A 21,953-nucleotide genomic window follows, 5' to 3' on the forward strand; every position below is an offset into this window, starting at 1 on the left:
TGTCACCTCATTTAAAGAGACTAAGACTAGTTTATTAGTCAACAAAGGAAATTTTATATTACATGTTTCATGAAAAATACGAGCATTTTCTAGTTAAAACCAACATATATATTTACGAAAAATGCGATCATGATACTTGTTTGGCATATTATTTGAATCTGTAAATATATATTAGTCCTAGACACTTGATGTAATTTTAGTCGATGCCAAAAACTTATTAATAAAATCCTGTTTTGGAAGAAAAAACATGGATCCCCACCAAATGATTAACCTACAACTCTACAGTAGATGTTGTTTTTCCTAATATTAAGCTGTTCAAATGTGCCAAAAATGTTGTATGTTAGACAGTATATGTAGCATTGATGCATTTCTAGACTTTGACTTTTGTATGTTTTGTGACAAAACTTTTGTCTGTTTTATCCTCTAGTATCTTGTATTCTGTTGAATACTTGAATGGTCACTATGTAAATTTCTGTCGTTAAAAGAAAAAATCTCTCAAATGCCATTCCAAAAGTCAAAAGTCAAGTAACACTCTTAATTTGTCTAATAAAGTTACATAAAATGCGATTATGAATTAATCAATAAACATACTCCTATAAGAAGTTCATTCCTGTCATGTGTTTTTAAGAAAATGGTTTATGTTGTTTTTTGACCAATTTAAAGTCTGGTCATAAACTAATCCTAACCATTGGATTAACATAAACATCTTTTAATGTTTCCTCTTAATTAACTGCTAACATATTAAATGATAACAAAATTATAAATTGGACTTGAAGGTTAAGGGAGAAGACTCCATCACTCTTTCTAAGCTTTGTGTTCTCCTTTTCTCCATATTCATGCTATGGATTTTCCAAAATCCAAAAATAACTTGTTACCCGAACCAGAATTCGATTTCATTGATGATTTCCCAATTGATACAATGGGAGTATTTCATGATTTACACCACTTAGACAATATTTCTCACACAAGTTCATCTTTTGACACGAATTACGCAACTCATGTTGGAGGATACGACCCTTTCGGCCCATTGCCGCTTGGTTTGGGTTCTAATGATCTTGACTTATACGAGTTTAAGCCTCTTCAACATGTAAATGATGGTGGAATGCTGCTGAATTTAACCAACCAGAACAAAAGTTTCATGGGTTGGACCCAAGCTGATTTTTCGACGCATTTGGAACTCATAGAATACCCGGTTCAGAATCCTAAGCCGATGAGTTTCTTCGTGCCAGATGAAGGATCATGTGTCACTGCTGATAATGAAATAAAGAATGGTAATACAAAGCCATGCAAAGGGAAAAACATCATGGCAAATTCATCCAAAGGGCAGTGGACCAAAGAAGAAGATAGGTAATGTATTTACTTTTGACTTTCTTAATTCCATTATTATGAACGAGTAATCATACAGATTATTCTAAGACTCTAAATAAGGTTGTTTTACTTTTAAGTGGTTAAATGATATGAATGAGAATGTAGAAATCTTGAATGCCTTCAAAGCTTTGCTAGTCGATAGTGTCTAAATAATCGTGGTTGGGGGCATCCAATTTATTACTTTTTCGATATAATAATTACATGATCGAATACTAAATTTATCTTGTTTACAGAAACATAGGAATCCATGTCAAAGCGACATATTTGTTGTCCAATATCTACTTTTGTATACACAATTATAGCACAATGTATACTCAAACCATTTTAACAGATGAGACTATTATAACAAAGTGATGAAACGTGCAGGATTTTGAAAGAAATGGTGGAGAGGTGTGGGGTGAGAAAATGGTCATACATCGCCCAAATGTTGAAAGGGAGGATCGGCAAGCAGTGCAGGGAACGATGGCACAATCATCTTAGGCCTGACATCAAGGTTTGTATCAATACCTATACCAATACTAATTCAATCCAGTTAATTTTTTTCAATTTTAACTCCTGGGTTGTCCATATCTGTTGAATCTAAAAATGATTAGCAGAAGGATTTCTGGACCGAGGAGGAAGATCGGATACTGATTGCAGCACACGCAGAAGTAGGAAACAAATGGTCAGAAATAGCTAAGAAACTCCCTGGGAGAACTGAGAACTCAACAAAAAACCACTGGAATGCTACAAAAAGGAGGCAATACACAAAGAGAAAATGCAGATCAAAATGGCCGAAGCCAAGTCCTATTTTGCAAAACTATATCAAAAGTTTGAATTTACCAAGGGGAAGAATGAACTCGAATCGTAGCAATGATAACACTTTGGCAGTGGTTAAACCACCACTTTCAGTGGCAAATCAAAAGGACTTTGATATCGACAAGGTGCCAGAATTTGCAATGGATGTGAAGTTGACTATATCATCACCAATGGTGGACCAAGAGGACTTTGATTTTAGTGATGTGCCAGATTTTGCCATGGCTGAGAAGCTGCTTGAATGGGATGATAATATCAACTCATTGCTTGATGATTTACCTTCTAACAATCGAGGTGGTGAAGAAGTGGATTCATATATGCAGGGTGATGTGAAGGAGATGGATTTGATGGAGATGATTTCACACGTTAATTTCTAAACACTAACGTGATTATAGTACATCCGAGACAAAAAATAAAGATTTGGAGGATTCAAAAAACAATAAGACAATGCACATTGTGCTTTTTAACTGGCGCTTTGTTATCCTTGCAATTAACTTGAACTCGAGCAAATAATGTGAAAAACATAGCACTGAAATCCCAAAAAAAGTAACCAATCTAACGATGCAAATGATAGAATGTCATCTAAAATACACAAACTATTACCCAAAATCTCCTTTTAAGCACAGAATTTGAAGCAGTATTATGCCTTCTTGGGTTTTAGACGCTTCACCTGTGAGTATAAGAATACTCCAGCAAGGGCCACTCCGGTACCTGGAAGTTGGAATTTACATAAGAAGGCATCAAAACCTTGTGAAGGAAAATTAATAGGTGGCATAAAGGCTGAGTCAAGAAGTTGGAACAGGTTCTTTTTGAACACGCTAAAACAAGTTAGGTTAGAGTCTCATGTAACCCCTTTTCTGTTCTCTTGTTTCATCAAGATCTTGCAAGTAATACGTTATATATTATTACCAAAAAGATCATGACGATGATAATAGTTTTTTTTATATAAAATATTGATTTAGGAGGTTTTATGTATTTGAAGACACTTTGGAAGACTTCTGAGTGCCTTTTACCCGTTTTCCATTATAGCTAAATAATCTAGCTGTACCTGGTGGTGGCAAAGGGCTGACCAAGTAAACTAAAAATCCTTACTTTAAAAAATATATATAATTCTATAGATAGTTAATTGAATTCAGTAACAATCTGTTACTTGGAGGATTTATGCATTGAAAAATTAATTTGGGTAACTTTCAACCCATCAAGCCCATTTCCACTCGGGCGATTTTCCTAGTACCAGGTTGGGGCATTAAATTTAAAGATGAAGCATGACCAAAATCCCATTCATAAGTTAATAGGTTCAAATTGTGATCTCTATTGTTATCCAATTAACTCACTCATAACATGTTTAACAAGAAACCTTACCTATGGCGTTGATTGGAGTAACAGGAGTTCGGAAGAACAAAACAGAGGTCACGATCACCACCACACGTTTCACACAGTTACCAACAGAGTGTGTAACTGGAGATACCCTTTGCAAAATCATATAGGAAACCTGCAAAACAAATACATGCAAAAGTTTGTAATTATTGTATAAAATTAGAAAGGGAAGCTCCAACATGGATAGCAGAATTACTAGTTATCATGTAATAACACAACACGTTACCTGTTGATAGGCATGGAAGCAGATTGCAGCAAGAAGAGACCTAATGTACACTTGTTTCACATTCAATCCCTGAAAATATCAATGGAAGTTTAATTACCAAAAGACGTTGTCGATATAAATCAATCAACAGTTGTAACAAAATTTAATTGTGAGAAATACTTACAGCAGACTGGAGATATGCAGGTGTAAACCTCACTCCTTCAGTTAATAAAGTAACAGGGGCCAGCAAGAAAAATGACATAATTGTTATAATTGAGAAGAGGGTGATATTATCCAATGATTCCTGTAAAAACATAATGTTGATAATCAGGAAAATCAAACAAAGTCACCCATGAAACATGTAGGAACATAATAGAGCTGCTTGCTTACGCTACCTCTTTCTTAACCATAAATTTCTTGCTGAGGACATTACGCGATTGATTTGACACATTAGATGCCATTGCAGCATAAAACCCAGCCCTGTTTACCAAAGTTGCCATTTCATGATCAGATCATATAGATAAACAAAGGTTGAACTAAGCAATTAGCAATTTCATGTTCATTAATAAAAAAATATCACTAAGCAATTAGCAATGATATTCAAAGGTTGAACAAGAACCAACGAACGATAATGAGAATGGCAAAAAAGTATCAAATATATATTTTAAAGTCCACACCAGTTAAAGGAGGCCTCAGTCATCGATGCAAGAGCCACTCCACCAGCAATGGGTAAAAGGGAAGCAACCACCCATGGTGTCGGCATCTGTAGAGTAAAATCATTAGCATTCACTGATGGAAAGCGAGCAATAAAATGTACTTTAGACAACCTTCTAATTCAAATGATGAGCATTAAATGCTATATATAAATGTAGATATTAAATTATACCTCTCCTAGAAACATAGCAGACAGCACAACAGAGAAAAACGGCTCCATAGCTTTGATTGTGTGGGTAAATGAAACAGCAACTTTTCCAAGACTCATGTTTGTGAACAGATTTCCTAGTGTGTGCACCATAGCCAATGGCAGGATTGCTAGAAGCTGCAAGTTAGCAACTAATTAGTATCAATAAGAAAAACGACAACAAACTTAATTCATTCCTACAATCCTACATTTCATGAAAGTACCTGTCCTCCACTAATCTTAGGTCGTTTATGAAGATTTAACGTCCACATCAAGAAAACAATCACAGTCCCAACAGCAAACTGAACTGTAGTGACAGTAATTGGATTTGGGAAGACTTTCAATACCTGCAGAATTCATAATGCGGATAAATTTCAAGTAAAAATTTACAATAGCCTATCAAATGTCGGACCAACTAGAGAGTGCAAAAGGGTTTGAACAAAATTTAATGCAGACAGGGACAGAGCTACATCAAGCCGCCACAGTTTTTTTTTCCTTGAAATTTAGCGTAATATTACTGTAGTGTTTCATTTTAATTTGAAAACTGCTTATTCTTGTCCCAAAATCTCATTAATACAGTTGAAATCAGCTAAATCAAACTTAACCCATATGATAAGAATATAAACAATGTTTAATCTAACTAGTTTTAAGGTAACAAAAAAACTAGCTTTTTTCAAATAAAGTTGCCCGTATTTTTTTAAATGTAAAGTTCACCAGAAAATCTATCATTGTAAGTATCCTGATATAAAACTTGGTATTACATGTATCAAACTTTTATTGCTAATACATAAGTTGTCACGTCATCAAAACCGCGAGATCCTATACATACAATAGCAATCATGCAAAGTTTGATGCATACAATAGATTTTCAGTTACACTGTTAAAGTCAGATATGCAACTATTTAATCAAAAACAGCAAAAAAAATATATAACTAAAAGCAAACATTATCAACTAATTAAATCATTTCACAAATACCATAAATATTATAATATAAAATCAAATTCATTATAACAATCAATTAAACATATATCATTTCACATGTACATAAACACTTAAACAAATATATATATATATGTATATGGATTGTATACCTGCTTGTTATAGATATTGAAGTAGATATTAAACAAATACCAAAGTCCAAACAAGGATCCAAGCACTAAAGTCTCGGCCAGCTTCGACTTCACTTCAACCGCCGCCACGTCACCAGCACCGCCATCAGCACTGTCACCAACCGACGCCGCTTTCACCTCGAAACCATCACGCTCCGCTTTAATCGGAGGCGATGATATCCAGTCACCTAACTTGTTATTGAGTGAACATGATACTAAAGGAAGTCTAGATACATTACTGCCGCCAAAAGACCTGAAATTAAGTGATTGTTTTGAAAGTGATGGAAGAAGATTTGATGATGATGATGATGATAATCTGTGTGGTTTTTTTAGATTAATTTGTGAAATTGAATTTGATAAATTGAATGATGTGATCTGCATTTTTTTTTTTTTTTTTTTGAAATGAATAATTTGGGATCTGAAATTAAAAGGGGGGTTGGTGAATGGAGGGAGTTTGGAAGCTCCGCCTGATGAGAATTTGGTGTGCGAGGGAGAAAGAGTGGAGGAGGGTTTGATGGCCTTTTTCAAGTGTGAATTTTTTTCAAATTAAAAATTGGTTATTGAATTTAGTATTATTTTAATTTGGAAATATTTAATGCTTTTTTGTATCTTTCTTTGTTTTTTTTATTGGGATATTTTCTTGGGATATCAGATTTGTCACACCTTGTAAGTTAACACAGCACAACTACTATGTTCTCAGCTGTATTTGTCTTTTCTTTGCTCTATTTGTGCTCATATTTACATTTACAACTTTACACAATAGGCATCCAGTGAAAGGTTTTTCATTTCTTATCTTGTTATTAGAAGAAAAAAAATTAAATTGAAGTCTTCGAGCGTTTTGTAAATGTAAATTTTATTTGCAAGTTTAAATAGGGATGAAATTTTCCCATGTTTGTAATGAAAAATAAATTAAATGCAAAGACTAAAAGAAAAAACGTGTGTGAAAATACTCCTACCTTCTTTACCAAACATTCACCAAACCCTCTTTACTATAGAACTTTCTTTATTCCAATCACCAACAATCCAACATGTAGTTGGGGAGATATGTAGATGACCCTGACTTATTATGGGTTCCGGAAATGATGATGTAAAAATAGAAAATGATTAGGATTGGTTTAGGCTTTGATTACAATTTCACAAGATTAAGCCCATTTCTGTCTAAAAGCCCGAGTAGGCTCATTTTCTCTGGCCCGGTGTTACGTCCATAAGGCCATAACTGATTTAATTTCTCTTGTCTAATAAATTAATGATATTTTTTTACGTATAATTCTTTTTCTTTTTCAATAACAGGTTCACTCAAATGTTGAAAGTAAATAAATATGATTTTGAGCTTTTAGTATTTGATTGTATAAATAAAGAAATAAGAATAATAAATAAAAAAAAGGATTAAACAAGGTTGTCTAAAATTTTGATGACTTGTCGTGACTTAAAAAAAACTAATAACTTGAAAAAGAAATTTTTGATTGTATCTTTGAAACAAGGAAATTAACCAAATAACAAAAAAAATATATATATAACTAATTTTAATACAATTGCCCTAAATCATATTGTCTCAATAATGAAATATAAACAAAAAGTTAAACATAACTTTATTATTATATATATAACGGGAATGTAACAGTATACCATTCTTTACAGTCCAGGCTATATTACATGTATAAAACTATAAATTTAGTTTATAGATTACCTAAGCCTATATTAAAATATACCAACATGCAACTTCACCCTTTTTTTTACAACTTAACATATTTGCAGGTATAATTTAGGCTTGTGTAAAAAACGATTTTGCCCTTCACATGAGGGGCACACAATCTCACTAACGGGTTTAAAGTTAATGTTTTTTACGATTTGGACTAAAGTTGTCACTGAAACATGAAAATTGGACCAAAATTATTATTTTGGCATAAGTTGAATCATTATTGCAAAACGTGATGTCAATGAGATCAAGTATGCAATTTGTTCATAAAGATATAAATGAAGTTTTATATTTGTGTTAGATGTATAAGGCCTCCCAACCCTAACCTCTTTTTTTCTTCTTTCTCACTGTCATATTATTACCCCGTTATCTTTTTCTCATTTCATATCTCAAAAATTATCACTATCAATCATATCATTTTCTTGCCTCTTTCTTACTTCTTTTTTAAATATTTTAGTATATATTTAAAATAGATAATCAAAGTTTTTTTTTGAATTATTGGTTGAAAATGCATTTAGCCTCACACATATGTTTTCAACCATGTTCTCACCAGAAAACTTTGATACATTTTCTTAGAAAACGATTATAGAATATGTTGGTGCCAATGGTGTTTTTGAGAACACGCTCAAAAAATGTTGAGAACGAATCGCGTTGGGAGAGGCCTAAACTTATGTGTCATCATTAAAAAATAATAAAATCATCTTAATTTTTTTTTTTCTTTTTGCTTGATTGATTTATATGAGTTTGTGAAGTTTGTTTCATTATTTGTAAACATTTGTTTTTCACTTTATGACTAATTCTCTTATAAATCTACGAGATGGGTACTCGCGCAATGCGGCGGCGGTGGCGGCAACGGGTGATGATAGTGGCGGTGGTGGTAACAATATAGTTATTAATCTAAAAGTAATTGATGTAAATGTTAATATAATTATTATATGGTTAACAAATGTATCTTTTGTATAAAATTTTATTAAAAGTTTTATAGAGATATTAGATTGAAATATATAAATTAACGAATAAAGGAGGTAGATAATTTGGATAAATGTGGTTTGAAAATATTTTAGGGATATATTAGGTAGATTTAGTATATGAGTTAGAAATGTGTTGAAAATTAAGGATATTTTAGGTATTTTAAATGTAGAGAATTGAAAAAAGAGTATGATAGTTTATTTTATAATAGAGTATATATATATAAACGAGATGGGTACCCATATAATGCGGCGATAGTGGCAACAGGCAGTGCTAGTGGCGGTGTTGGTAACAATGTAGTTATTAATCTAAAAGTAATTGACGTAAATGATAGTGTAGTTATTTTATGGTTAAGTGTTATATCTTTTGTAAGTAACTTTATTAAGAGTATTATAGAGATATTAGGTGGTAAATTAATTAATAAAGGAGATAGATATTTTGGATGAATATGGTTGTAAAATATTTTAGGGATATATTGGGTAGATTTAGTGTATGAGTTAGGAATGTGTTGAAAATTAAAGGTATTATTCCGTCAGTGACGGATCTACCATACAAGAAGGTAGGTCCTATGACCTACCTTAGTTTTGAAAGATATTTAGAGATTATGTGATAATTATTTCAAGGACCTACCTAAAAATCTGGTCAAGACCTACCTTATTCTATTGTTATATAAACATCAAGACCTGATGGTGAGAAAAAGAATTTTCCAACGATTGTAAAAGAGAGAAACAAACGAAGAAGATGAAGTTTTTATTGTTTAATTGTTTAATGCTCCCTGACTAGAACTTTTGTAAGTAACGTGTCACTAAAATGTCAAGACAATCATATTGATCTTTCTTTTGTTTATTATATAGAAGTGCCCTTCAATGCTTTTTGTTTATTTTCTTACCAGCTTCTAATGTACATTTTTCTTAGCAAAGAGTACAAGTTTTAATAGAATTAAGTCTTAAGAAGTAATTAGGTTGTAACTTGTAAGATTTAAACAAGATTAAGTTTTTATCTACGTCAATTATTAAATCATTTATCAATTTAAACCTTAAACTATATAATTCATTTAAAACATGGATTTGTGTTGAGTACAAATTTATTTTAAAATAGTATCATGATTATATATATTTCAATGTCTTTTTTATAATATAAAAGTAAAAAGAAATTGTGTGTTTTGATGCCCAATCCATGTTATTGCATTGGCCTCTAAAATACACAAGAGAAGCATGATAACATTATTGTTGCCAATATTAATTTAGTAGTTTTCGAATGTATTTCTGTATTGTATATGGTTAAATTTATACCGGTTTTGGTATATATGCATTTTTTATAATTTTGTTAGTTAGACGTGTTAGTTGGTTACTGGGTTCGAACTATAACACTGACATCCTAACAGGCAGTATGATAGAGGTTGGAACTCGAAGGCATCCCTAAAGATCAAGGGTGCGATAACACGGCCGGTATAAGTTGACCCGACCCATTTAATTAATTTTCCCTGCTTGAATTAAGTCGTCAAGTCAAAATCAAGGACCTACGTAAGTTGAAATCCTGGATCCGTCACTGTATTCGGTTTATTTATAAAACGTTTATATGTTTACTCGGGTTAAATCCGGGTTGATTAGTTAGTATCGTATAGATAGAGAAAAGGGAGTTGTTCTGTAAGTTGTAGCAACTAACAAGTAGGACACCATTTGGATCGAATGGATACGAAAATTTGGGGTTAAATATGGCTAAAAACCATCTCATCCATACACATTTACACACACAAACACATAACATATATCATCATTCATCAACCACTTATTATCATCACTCACACTACCCTCCTTTTCAATTCATATTTCATACACTAATCATTTCATCAATAAATAATTCTCCACACACACTACACTCCCTTCCCAAAATTCCCTCTAATAATTCCCCCAATTTTATCCACATAAATTTTGACCCTAATAATAAATCCCCAATTTTCCCTATCAATTAAACAAATCATGCACTCACTAACAATTAAACTGAACATAGATTTCAATAACATTGACTCGTCATCATCATCAAGAAACACTCGCGTCAATTTCGGCTCTGGAGATGCTCCGGTTAGGTTATGTAGTCACGTGAGAAGGAATAACTGTAGGATCGTCGCACGTGCGTCCGAAAATGCCGGTGCCGGAGCCGAAGCTGAAGCCGGTGGCGGTTCTGATAGTCAAAGTCAACTCAATGATCATAATAAAAATACTAACGAAACTAGTAATAATTCGAGTTCCTTTTTTGAAAGAAGTCAAACTTATGCTTTGATTAAACAGCAAATGGAAGTTGCCGCCAAATCTGAGGTCTTTTTTTTTTGTAATTTTACATTTTGTATATTTTATTATATTACATATATATTTATATATCTAATTTTATATGTATGTGTGTGTGTGTGTATATATATATAACTGAATAAGTGAATAGTGATGAAAAGTGTATTGATGTTAATTGTTGATGTAAATGAATGTGTAGAATTATGAAGAGGCAGCCAGGCTTCGTGATTCGTTGAGATCGTTTGAAGAGGAGGAACCCGTTTTACGTTTACGTAGTTTGATGAAGGAAGCTATTGCCAACGAGAGGTTTCAGGTACAATTTTAGCTTGATTTTACTCATGAAAACAAGCATGTGTAGTTGCTTTCAGGAAAGCAGGATGTCTTTAAATTTAGGTATAGGATTACAGGGTAAAGTTCTTGAAAGTCGTTAAAGTTACAATTTTTCGCTCTGTGTATGGGTTCGTGTAACCAATTCGACGTTATTGGCCAAAAAAGCTTTGATCTTTTTGGTGCCATATGAGGCTCCAGCTGACTGGATGCTGCATGTTTATACTATACTGTATGAGTGTATGCATATCAAAATTAAAAGGGCAATCTGTCCATATATAGATAGTTTGTTTCTTGTATGGCTAGTGGAGTCATTTTTAGTCTGCATTTTTTTTTTAACTGAGTAGACTGCTTTACATGTTTTGTTGTTGATTATTTGGTGTTCATAATGTGATTTGAAACCATAGAGAATTATAATGTAAATATTTGATTTAGTTATTTGTTTTATGCTTTGTTAGGATGCAGCAAGATACCGTGATCAGATCAAAGAAATTGCTCCTCATTATCTGTTGAAATGTTCAAGTGATGCAACAACATTGGTATGATAAGTACCTCTATAAATTTTCTTCGTTCTATACTTCTGTGTATGTTTTTGTCGGGTCTTGTAAACCTGCTAAGCAAGTATGGACCTATGGATTTTGCTCATCTCTCATGCTTAGTATAGTTATTTGATTCCATTCATCCCTTTTCTCATCAGTGGAGTACAATTAACGAGTTTCGGGACTTTTGTTTTTGTGGTTGTGTTTTCTAATGTGTGCATGTTAGGGCACATATGTGTGTTTGTTATATTCACAACGGTTCCGCCCTTCCAGGGTTCTAAATTTTTTTCCTAAAGAAATGAGTTTGTTGCTAATGAAGTTTATATTTCTAAACTATGTGATCAAGTAAAAGGCTTCCTTTTCATACTTCATGTAGTACATGTCATTGTTACATGTTGGTTTGGTCAAAGCACTACATAGTTCTGGGCGTGATTGCCTGGGGCTCTTTTTCCTTCACTTAAATCAACTCGTCGTATGAATCTTAGTTATTGAAAATCTTAGATGTAGCAACCAATAATGAGTAAACAGAGATTGTTATTAATAATTTCAGGGGATCAGGGTTCAAGTTAGGAGTGTGTATATTGAAGGGCGCAGTCAACCTCTGAGAGGCCAATACTTCTTTGCTTATCGAATAAGAATTACTAATAACTCAAACCGTCCTGTTCAGCTTCTCAAGAGACACTGGATAATTACTAATGCTAATGAGAAATCTGAGGATGTCTGGTATGATTACTCGCTGCTGGCATTTAATTCATCGATAAGTTCTTATATTGCACTGAGGTAGTTTAAGCCGATGCATAATGTATTATCCTTTATTTAACAGGGGTATTGGAGTTATCGGTGAACAACCAGTTATACTTCCTAATAACAGCTTTGAATATTCGTCAGCGTGCCCATTAACCACTTCTAGTGGAAGAATGGTGAGTATATATTTGCATTCTCCATTTCATCTATGAACATTTATGCAAGCTAGAAATTGTTGATCCATCTACTTACGAATGTATTGGTTCAGGCTATGTAGCTTCTCAATTGGGGTAAATTTAAGTTTAAAAAATGTAACTTTTTTTTTGTTTGTTTAAAAAAGAGTTGGCTGAAAATGAAACAGCAGGGTGTGAAGGTTCACTGAAAATGTATATTTAACATCCTAAATTTTTTACAAATAACTAGTTTTATGGAAATAATAGAGTTTACGTAATAATATTATATTTGACGCACTAATTGTTATAGTGTTTTGGGACTCATTAATGTTTTTTTCAGCCCAAACCGTCCTGTTTTGACTAATTGCCCCCATCCAACTAGCAACTAGGCACCTTGATAACAGCCCCCTCCTCTTTTTTTTTTTTTTTTCTGATGATTTTATCATATACCCCCCTTCCCTCCTAGAATGAAAGAAGGAAATATGTTCACCTCCTCATTTTAGTTTGTGGAAGGAAAGAGTTGTGTGTCAGAAGTTGCTACTCCAAAATTATCCTTCCTCTCGTAAAAGATAATCATCGTGTTAACTTGTATTTGATCAAGTACAAGTCTGTCCAAAAAGTTCTCAAATTGCTTGTGTGTGTGTTGGGCGAGGGCCAAGGAATGCTTTGCCACACAAGGATGTTTAAATATTAGCTGCTAGAGACCTTGGATGTTTTATGAAGTGGCGAGGGTGGCAAGTCCATGTTGTTTTACTAGGACCACCTTTCAAAAAGGAGTTGACAAGTACCCATTTATGTTTATGTCTGTACAAAATTGTAGAAAGCCCATAGTGCAATACCAGGGCCTAGGCTGAAAACGCAGGCCTCATTGAACACGAAGCACATCATATCAAAATTGACCACCTCCGGGATTCCTGTCTTCATTTTTCTCATTATTAAATAATTACATGTGTAGTAGTTTGAGAAATAGACCACCCTTGCCAAAGTTCCTAACAGGCTAGAGCATTAATTACACAATTGTCACTGTTTGCAAAGAAATGACAGATAAAATAACAACATTTAACCCATGCCTTTACTAAGAAACCTCTCTTCCTATAACAATGAAATTATTTTCCAATTTTATTTACTATATTTGATGATATTGCAGGAGGGTGACTTTGAAATGAAGCATATCGATAAAGTAGGCTCAAAGACATTCAATGTGGCCGTTGCGCCATTTGCTCTCTCAACGTTTGGGGATGCCACTGATAACATTTGAGGTATCCCAATGATATACTACGACATCATACTTTACTCAAGTTGTTGCAAAAGTTGATCAATCGAATATAGTAGGCATAGATGTTTGATAAAATGTCAGAATCAACAATTTTGTTTAATTTATTTGGAAGTACTCAACCTTAGAGTTTGAATGTATAGAATTTTGAATTTGAAATCTATTATAAATATTGAAGTTTGGAAAGTGGCGCTTCCTCAGATAGGTTGAATGAAGATACCTTTAAAATGTATTTCCTAAGTTGCAAGTATACAACGTCATTGATTTTGCCATCAAAACATGATCCAAAACAATATTGGATTGGCAAATTTAGTTTTGCTTTGCAATTTTGTCTTGGTTTTGGGGTTGACTGCATGAAACAATATAAATGATTTGGTGTGTGGTTTCTGATTCCAAAGAAATCAGAAATCATATGATGTATGAACATGGTGCGTTTTCCTTGTATCTAATCCCATGGATCAATTGCAGAATTAATATTGAACCATTTTTTAACCCATTATGCATTTTCAAACACTTGACAGGAGAAATGCTACCTTTCTTGTGGCATGAAAGTTCATTAGAAATGCGTAAGGGAAGCTATTGACCCCTTTACAATGTAAAGCTTAGAGATTGTTGCAGACATACTATGTAAATCCATGTAGTTCAAAGCAGGTGTCCAAAGTCACATGTTTGGGTTGATTAATCAAAATATTGCTTTTATACTAACCGGCTTGGTCATTGCCACTTTACTATCAACCCTTTTGCGGCAATTGCCCCCTGCGCCAATTTCAAGCCTTTTGAACGTTTTCTGCAAGTGGTGAAACATTCATCTCTCTTTGATAATTCATACACAACATTCTCTTTGACGAAACTAAACTAGAATCACGACTTCTAAAAATTGTGAAATTGATCAGATATCACCAAATTTAGATTTACTACATGCAAAAATGGACAGATTTACCACATGCACAATTGATATAAGGGGGGTTGATAATGACTATAAAACTAAAATCAATGACCTTAGAATCCCTAAAAACTTTTACAGACACAAGAATTTCACGTTTCACTGTATTAACGTCAATAGGTCGAAATGAGCGACCAAAAAGACTTTAATCATTTTCCAACATTTATAGACAAATCGTTACAAAGAATGTATAAAAATATCCCAAATAAGTCGTCCATATTCATTTAAATCTACCTTTAACTTTATCATATAATTTTACAGAATTTCACAAATACAAAAAGATCACAGTGAAGAACTTGGTAAAGAACCCATAGGGATTACGGTATCATTGTCTTTGGTCCTCCAGAACTTTGCAGGACTAGCTTTTAACAGCAGCCCAGAGATAAATCCCACTGAAGACTTTGACTCTGTATCCTGAACCAAGTTGTTTGGACTAACATGTACTTCATTCGTGTTCACATTCGGGTTTCTCGTGGATATTGGCCTAAGATCCACACCGCACGGGCAAGCAGCCATCTTTTTTAAGCACCCCTTGTGGTAAACCAGTTCACAAGATTTACATCTTTGAACCTCACCTTCCTGTAGATACATTCCATTTGTTAACATGGAATTCTAGTTTTTTTGTGGTGTTTGTCATTTTATAAGTTGACTCGTAGTGTTATCAAGATTTTAAAAGGCAATCAGCTGTTTATTAATATGGATACCATAGATGATACAACGGATGGGTTGGATCTATTTTATTTATTTATTACTACTATTTTTTTGTAGGTTAAAACACGCAAGGTAGGGTTGACCTGAATCACTTTTTAGTCTAAAATTAGTATTCCCTCTTTATACAACTAGCACCCTTAGCCATGACCAAGATAGTTATATATAGGCCTAATAATAATATGAATATCTAAATAAATGATTCGTGAAGTCATATGCATACTATATAGACCTTTAAGCAACTTTCAGCATGTTCCAACCATTCGACCCGTTTAATTTTGCTTACTTTCATTTTACTCGTTTCACCCAACAGAATTAACATACCCTGAACTGAACCTTTCAAAAATAAATGGATGACATAAGGGATAGATGCTTCACCTGAAAAGGGAAGATGAGAGAAGCTGGATCATCACATGCTTGCCGAGCACCACAAGGTACGCCCACATCATAGCAGATTAAACATTCGTCGGTAATATGATGCACAATTTTCTTGGAAATTGTTTCTACCATCACAGGCAAAGCTACAAGAGAAATAACAACATCAAAAGATGACAAAAGAAAAAAAAAAGCCAAACTGCTATATCTCTTATGAGTGACAATTTCAAAATAGATTGTTTTAATAGATAACAAGTCAAACAGAATATATTAGCACAAAAAGAATGGCTGAATAATGGGTTCGAGAATGTATTCAAATGTTTCTAATCTCCTAAAGTGTATTATCTACAAAACAACTAAAGAATTATATTTTTCGGAATGGCAAATATCTACAATCATAACCACCTAATGTTAAACCTATTTGTCGACTTAAACCCATAACCTCTTGGTCATGTGTCAACCCAATACCGCCAGGCCAAAGGCCAAGGAAATAAATTATTATACTAACAATATATTTTTGTAGTCATATTCACTACATTAATTATGTATTACATATTTTTTTAAAAACCCAAAAGTGTTGATGATGCCCAACTATCCTATTTTGACCTGCACATAAAAGTAACTAACTTTGACCCAAACTCTAACCCACTACCCAATCTGCCCATTTTGCCACCTCAATTTTCTCTCCAGTTTGAAAGAACACAAAAAGGGCAATAAGTAGTTCGAGTCCTGACGGAATTGTCGCAATATGATTATCAAATAAATTTATGTCTTGTTCTATGAATTCCTTTGCAACTGTTTCAGTTTTCTGTAACATAGGGCTCAAACTTCAAAAAGTATAATCCATTGATCAAAACCCATATAACAATTCGTTCACAAGACCTTAAAAGTAACTTACCTGCAAATACTCCTTTGGAAAGATCAACAAGATCTTTTAGAGCAAAGAAGTCACTGCTTTCAAGAAGATATCTCCTGGACCCAACTCCTTTGTATATGGACCGACGAAATGGGCAACGAACATATGGAAGCATTCGCCCGATCCTTTTCCTGACATTAATAACGTGTTGCAAAGGTGGAACCTTGGCGAACAGAAAAGGGTTCAAAGCACTTACACAGAGCATTGGCTGAAAGAAAGAAAAACACATAAGAGAATTAGTCACATGATAAGCTGTTTACTTTCTTGAGCGGACAATTTATCTATTTTTTGAAACATAGACTTGACCAATGGACTGGGAGCAAAACCCACCATCATATTCACAAGTAAAAAGTATAGTCCAGAGTTGTCAAAAAATGAGAAATAGCAGGAAAAAAATGACGCACATGAACGTATTTTTTTTGTCTGTGTGACACCAAAATCGGCACAAAAAAAAAAAAGATTGTGAAGATACTAAATAGCAAATATGGAATGAATTTTCACTTTTTTTTTTCATACACCTTATTCATAAAGTCCATAAATTTTTTTACTTTTGTCAATTTTAGACCTATTCTGAAGAATGCCAAAGAAAAAGAAGTAAAATAACCAGTAAGCATAAGTGATGGAAGTGATATGGCTATTGATGAGATACATTTGCCAGAGACGAAAAGTATATTGGCATGACTATGAAAAAACTATTAACCATTGGATACACTAAACACCAAGCTATCAATTTCAAATGTACTCGCATAGTCACATGTGTAATTTGTTGACATTTATTACTTTTATTTAGCTAAAGTGCCATTAAAAAAGTATGTTGGCTTGTTAACAGCCGTATAATTTTGTCCCAGTCTATGCATTCTTGCCAACCACAGTAGTTTTTCTTTTTCTTTCCTTTTCACTATATGTAATCATCTGTATCTTGGAAAGTATGATGGCTTTTCTAAGAACTGAAAGCAACATACTATGGTTTGAATTGCTGGTCAATTTTGCATAATATACTTTGCTGCAGTTCTCTATTTACAGAGTTTCAGTATATCAAGAATCACTTTCATACTTCCAAGTGTTTTGAAATTTATATTCAAGAGAGATGTCTATGTGGATGCATGAGTAAACATGAACTTATAAACAATTAAAATATTAAAATCATGTTTCAAAGAATACAAAATTACCTTGTCATGTATAGAATCCAGATACGATTTAGCCAGCTGCGACACTGGGTACTCTGTAAAATCCCACCAATGCAAAACTCTAGCAGGCAAGATTGCAGTTTCATTTATATGACAAGATGAACAAAAAACCTGACCACTATATTCACAAACACGTGGCTTGCCCCACCCAAGTGTCTGTACAAACTCCAGCAAACGAGTTTTTCCCTCATCAAAATATTTATGACAACCTGCACAAGTATAGTGTTGTCCTTCTAACATTTGTCTCATTGATTTATGAGGCCTAACTTCAACAATAAGTGATATTGACTGCCCCAACGAGTATACAGGTTTGCTTCCAATTTGTGACGAAGAAATATGTGTGTCAAAAACAGGGAAATTTGGCCCATTCTTCGGTGGGGATAGAAACCATAATACAGTATTAGGGAGGCTGGAAGAGAACTTGGATTGCAAAATAGATTGCAAACATTCTTGAATAAGAACACTTCTTTCTGAAACGACATCTGGAGATGAATTACCAAAATACTTTCTGGACTCTCGCTCAACCGTTGACCAAGGAGAAGGAAGATCCCAACCTTTATTAGCAAACGACGTTTTTAAACGACGATAAAGAGTAAAGAAATCACGGTATCGCCTCTCGACCTCCCACTGATGGGTCCCACTCCATACCCTTAGCTTGTAAACAGTGTATTCCTTCACCCCCACCAATCTTTCACCCAATGAGACGTCCCCCTTCATCTGTTTTGCACCAATTACTTCAATGCCATCAATTTTGTAAGGATTTTGGACAACTGAGAGAGAATTTTCGATACTAGAAGTTGAAGCAGTAGAGCCACCGTCTCTTGAGGGGAGAGAAACATGGGAATGGTTATGTTTTCTATTACGGGTAAACCTAGCAGCAGGAGACTCACCAGAGTCAAGTAGTATCTCTTCCATATCGAAAACAACTTCATCATAGAATTCATTTAGTTCATAGTTTTCTGCCTGCGAAATGTACTTAGTAAAGTTACTATAATCTATTAATACAATAGTTCACTGTGGAACAATAACTAAAACCTTGTTACGCAGAACGAAAATTAAAACTGACCTTAATTTCCATATGAACATCTTCAGGAACATTTAACGAGACATGGGTAAAACTTTGTCTTTTATCTACTTTAATAGTTGGCAATGACTGCAGTAAATAGCTCTGGTAGTCTTTGGGCATTTCAGCTACATAGTCTTCAGTATCTTGTGTGGAAGTTGACTGAACATGACTAACTGTAAGATTGTTCGTAGTTTCATCTGAAATTTCAGTATCTTGTGTGGAGGTTGACTGAACATGACTAACTGTAAGATTGTTCGTAGTTTCATCTGAAATTGTTAACATCAATGGGGCCGCCTCCACTTGGGAAACTTCCTCCATCTTGAATTGATTTAAGTTTTCTGCTTGTTTGGCAATGACACACATATCTTTCATAAGCTGTTCTTGTTCTTCCTCTTCATGTCTCAGATGATCAATATGGCTTATAGATTGAGTGTTAGAAACATCGGCCTGACTGCTCATAGTGAAGTGGTTAACATTTTCTTCCACATGTGACATACTTTTCAAGGCTTCTTCTTCACTTCCGATTTCCTTTTGGTCGTGTCCTTGAATTTCATTAACGACAAATAAATCTTGAGGGTTTGCAATGGGTTCTTGCATGTAATCATCCCAATCATCTGAACCATAAGCTACTGATGAATTCATAAGTAAAGTTTCTTCTTTTATCTTTTTCTTATCCGGTAAATAATTCCTGTAACCTCTAAAAGGCAAACCATTCAGTTCCTCACCATCTGTACCATATCCATACATCGAACCTTCAGACTCTGAATGCTCTAACCGAGATAACGTTTCCTCTTCAGAACATTCATCAAACTGTCTTCCACCTTCAAAAACATTACTTTCCCCCATACGAGCCTCAGTACTTTCTTCCACACCTACATTTACCACATTGACCTCCTCCATTTTTTCCCCACGTTTATTCTTTACAAAAAAGTCATTACTCGAACAACTTTCCATTCTTTTTGAATCACTTTCAGCTTTCCACATAACCACACCCCCTCCATCCGGAAAATCAGAAAACGACGTATCCATTTCATCATACAAGTTCATCTCATTTCCATCAACCACCGCCAACCCTTGTTCCGATCTTTCCCCGTTTCTCTTACTATACTCACCTAACCTCCCCAAACCTAACAAATTATTACTTCTCTCAAACTTCCCACCTAAACTAAAACTCTCCAAACCACCCACATCCCCAAGTCTCGAACTTTTCACCGACCCAATATCCGAATCAGGAAAATCTTGAAATGTACCAACAGAACCACATAAACTAGGTGTACCCATTACAGAATTAGCACTACAATATCTATCAAACTCTGATTCTCCACAAGACGAGTAACGAGATGAAACCGACGACCCCTCATCATTAACTTTATCGACTAATAACAACTCATGATGATCAAGGTTATTAGGAACATTCAATGGCAAAACTTTACTAGTCCCCTCACCATTCATCATAAATATATTAGTAATCTTATTCTAATAACTACTACATCTATGGGCGAGGGTTCGGAAACGGCGACGGGTCGGTAAATTCGCCCTTTCCGGGTAAACTGAAAAACGAAAACCAACTCGATAATGAAATAAATAATTATAGTTATACTAACAGCAACACACAGTTTAAGTACACATCATAAATCACACATAAAAAAGAGGTAAAATTATTATTTTAATTAATGGTGAAATCAGTACAAAAAATACCCAGCAAAATCAAAGGATCTAAATCTAATAGAGGTGAATTTAGAATCAAGAAATTGAAGAGATGGAAATTAATTAAGGTAAATAATAATATTATAATAATAGTAGTTTGAAATTTATGGATGGAAATTACCTGAATGAATTCAACAATAAATAAAGGTAAGATAGTAACGAAGATGTTGTTTGGTTTGATATACTTCACAAGTGCGTTTCGTAGCAAAAAATGAATTTTTCTTTTCCTTTCTAACAAATATGTACTTCGTATCATTCAAGTCAAACCTATAGTTAATGAATTTGATATCTAAGATAGATAATGTATTTTAAAATTAACTTTTGTTATTACACTACAAAATAAAGGTATCCGTACGTTGCGGGCGATGGCGGGGTGATAATGTAGCGGCAGTGTCGGTGATGGGGTGATAGACCTGACGGGCTCCGCTCTCGGATTTAAAAATTTATCGAAAGTATATCGAATGACCTTTCTAATGAAATAACATGAAATTTTAAGAATACCCATATAATTTTTATAATTTATCAATTTACGGCTTTTGAGATAAAATATTTTAAATGAATTAGAGGAATAAAATGATTTATGGAAGAGAGAAAAAAAAAGTGGTTGGGATTTGAGGGGAAAGAAAGGGTATTATAGTTATTTTAGGTAAATATAAAATAGATGAGAGAGATATTTTAAAGAATTTTAGTATACTTCATGTATCATTTGTGTAATTTACCCTAATAAAAAATTATTAAGAATTTTAGAGTTTTATTTATACTTCAATTATTGAGTTGGGTAGATATGAAAAAGAAAAAAAAAAATTAATTATGAAAAAAAAGTTATTTTTTAATGAAAAATGTATCAAGAAATTGATACAAGAATGCATTTATTATTACATATATCATTATTATTTTGTATAGTGAATATAACAAAAATGATAACCATAAAAACCACTAAAGTTTTACTTTTATACTATTATTATTATTTTATTTGTTATGATTTATTCTTTTTGATGGAAACCTATATATAAAAAGATACAATTTTTAAAAAAAAAAAACAATTTAACTTTTTCATATTGTTTTTGTCATCCCCTAAAATTAGAGGGGTAAAGCAAAGTTGAAGACTCGTTACAGTTTTAAAATATTTCTCAAATTAGCAATCTGTAGCATTTTGGGTTTGACGGGTCATATTCTTCAAAATATTTTTTGTGATATTTCTCAAATATTTTTTGTGCATCCATCTTGGATGCATATTCTTCAAAATGATGCATCCAATAAAAAACATGATTTTTCTGATTTTGACGGGT

General features: G+C 33.5%; 4 protein-coding genes across 4 annotated transcripts; 2 read left to right on the forward strand and 2 right to left on the reverse strand.

Moving 5' to 3' along the window:
- Positions 1-841: 841 nt before the first annotated feature.
- On the forward strand, positions 842-2,540 carry LOC122610677 (transcription factor MYB98-like). Its single transcript, XM_043783647.1, has 3 exons — positions 842-1,347; positions 1,735-1,861; positions 1,965-2,540. The coding sequence occupies exons 1-3, from the start codon at positions 842-844 to the stop codon at positions 2,538-2,540; spliced, it is 1,209 nt and encodes a 402-aa protein (XP_043639582.1).
- Positions 2,541-2,620: 80 nt separating this feature from the next.
- On the reverse strand, positions 2,621-6,296 carry LOC122578845 (phosphoenolpyruvate/phosphate translocator 1, chloroplastic-like). The gene is made up of 9 exons (XM_043750893.1): positions 5,739-6,296; positions 4,871-4,993; positions 4,632-4,784; positions 4,423-4,508; positions 4,141-4,225; positions 3,930-4,049; positions 3,767-3,835; positions 3,526-3,655; positions 2,621-2,874 (listed from the first exon to the last, which is right to left on the reverse strand). Exons 1-9 carry the CDS (start codon positions 6,135-6,137, stop codon positions 2,804-2,806), a joined length of 1,236 nt encoding a protein of 411 aa, XP_043606828.1. The 5' UTR covers positions 6,138-6,296; the 3' UTR covers positions 2,621-2,803.
- Positions 6,297-10,176: 3,880 nt separating this feature from the next.
- On the forward strand, positions 10,177-13,948 carry LOC122579569. Its single transcript, XM_043751756.1, has 6 exons — positions 10,177-10,736; positions 10,906-11,019; positions 11,492-11,572; positions 12,123-12,295; positions 12,396-12,492; positions 13,637-13,948. Exons 1-6 carry the CDS (start codon positions 10,401-10,403, stop codon positions 13,745-13,747), a joined length of 912 nt encoding a protein of 303 aa, XP_043607691.1. The 5' UTR covers positions 10,177-10,400; the 3' UTR covers positions 13,748-13,948.
- An 864-nt stretch (positions 13,949-14,812) lies between these two features.
- On the reverse strand, positions 14,813-20,878 carry LOC122579568. The gene is made up of 6 exons (XM_043751755.1): positions 20,786-20,878; positions 18,958-20,507; positions 17,874-18,854; positions 16,687-16,912; positions 15,792-15,934; positions 14,813-15,284 (listed from the first exon to the last, which is right to left on the reverse strand). The coding sequence occupies exons 2-6, from the start codon at positions 20,410-20,412 to the stop codon at positions 14,988-14,990; spliced, it is 3,102 nt and encodes a 1,033-aa protein (XP_043607690.1). The 5' UTR covers positions 20,413-20,507; positions 20,786-20,878; the 3' UTR covers positions 14,813-14,987.
- Positions 20,879-21,953: the final 1,075 nt, after the last annotated feature.

Source organism: Erigeron canadensis, chromosome 8 (genome assembly GCF_010389155.1).
Source record: "Erigeron canadensis isolate Cc75 chromosome 8, C_canadensis_v1, whole genome shotgun sequence".
NCBI classification, from domain to species: Eukaryota; Viridiplantae; Streptophyta; class Magnoliopsida; order Asterales; family Asteraceae; genus Erigeron; species Erigeron canadensis.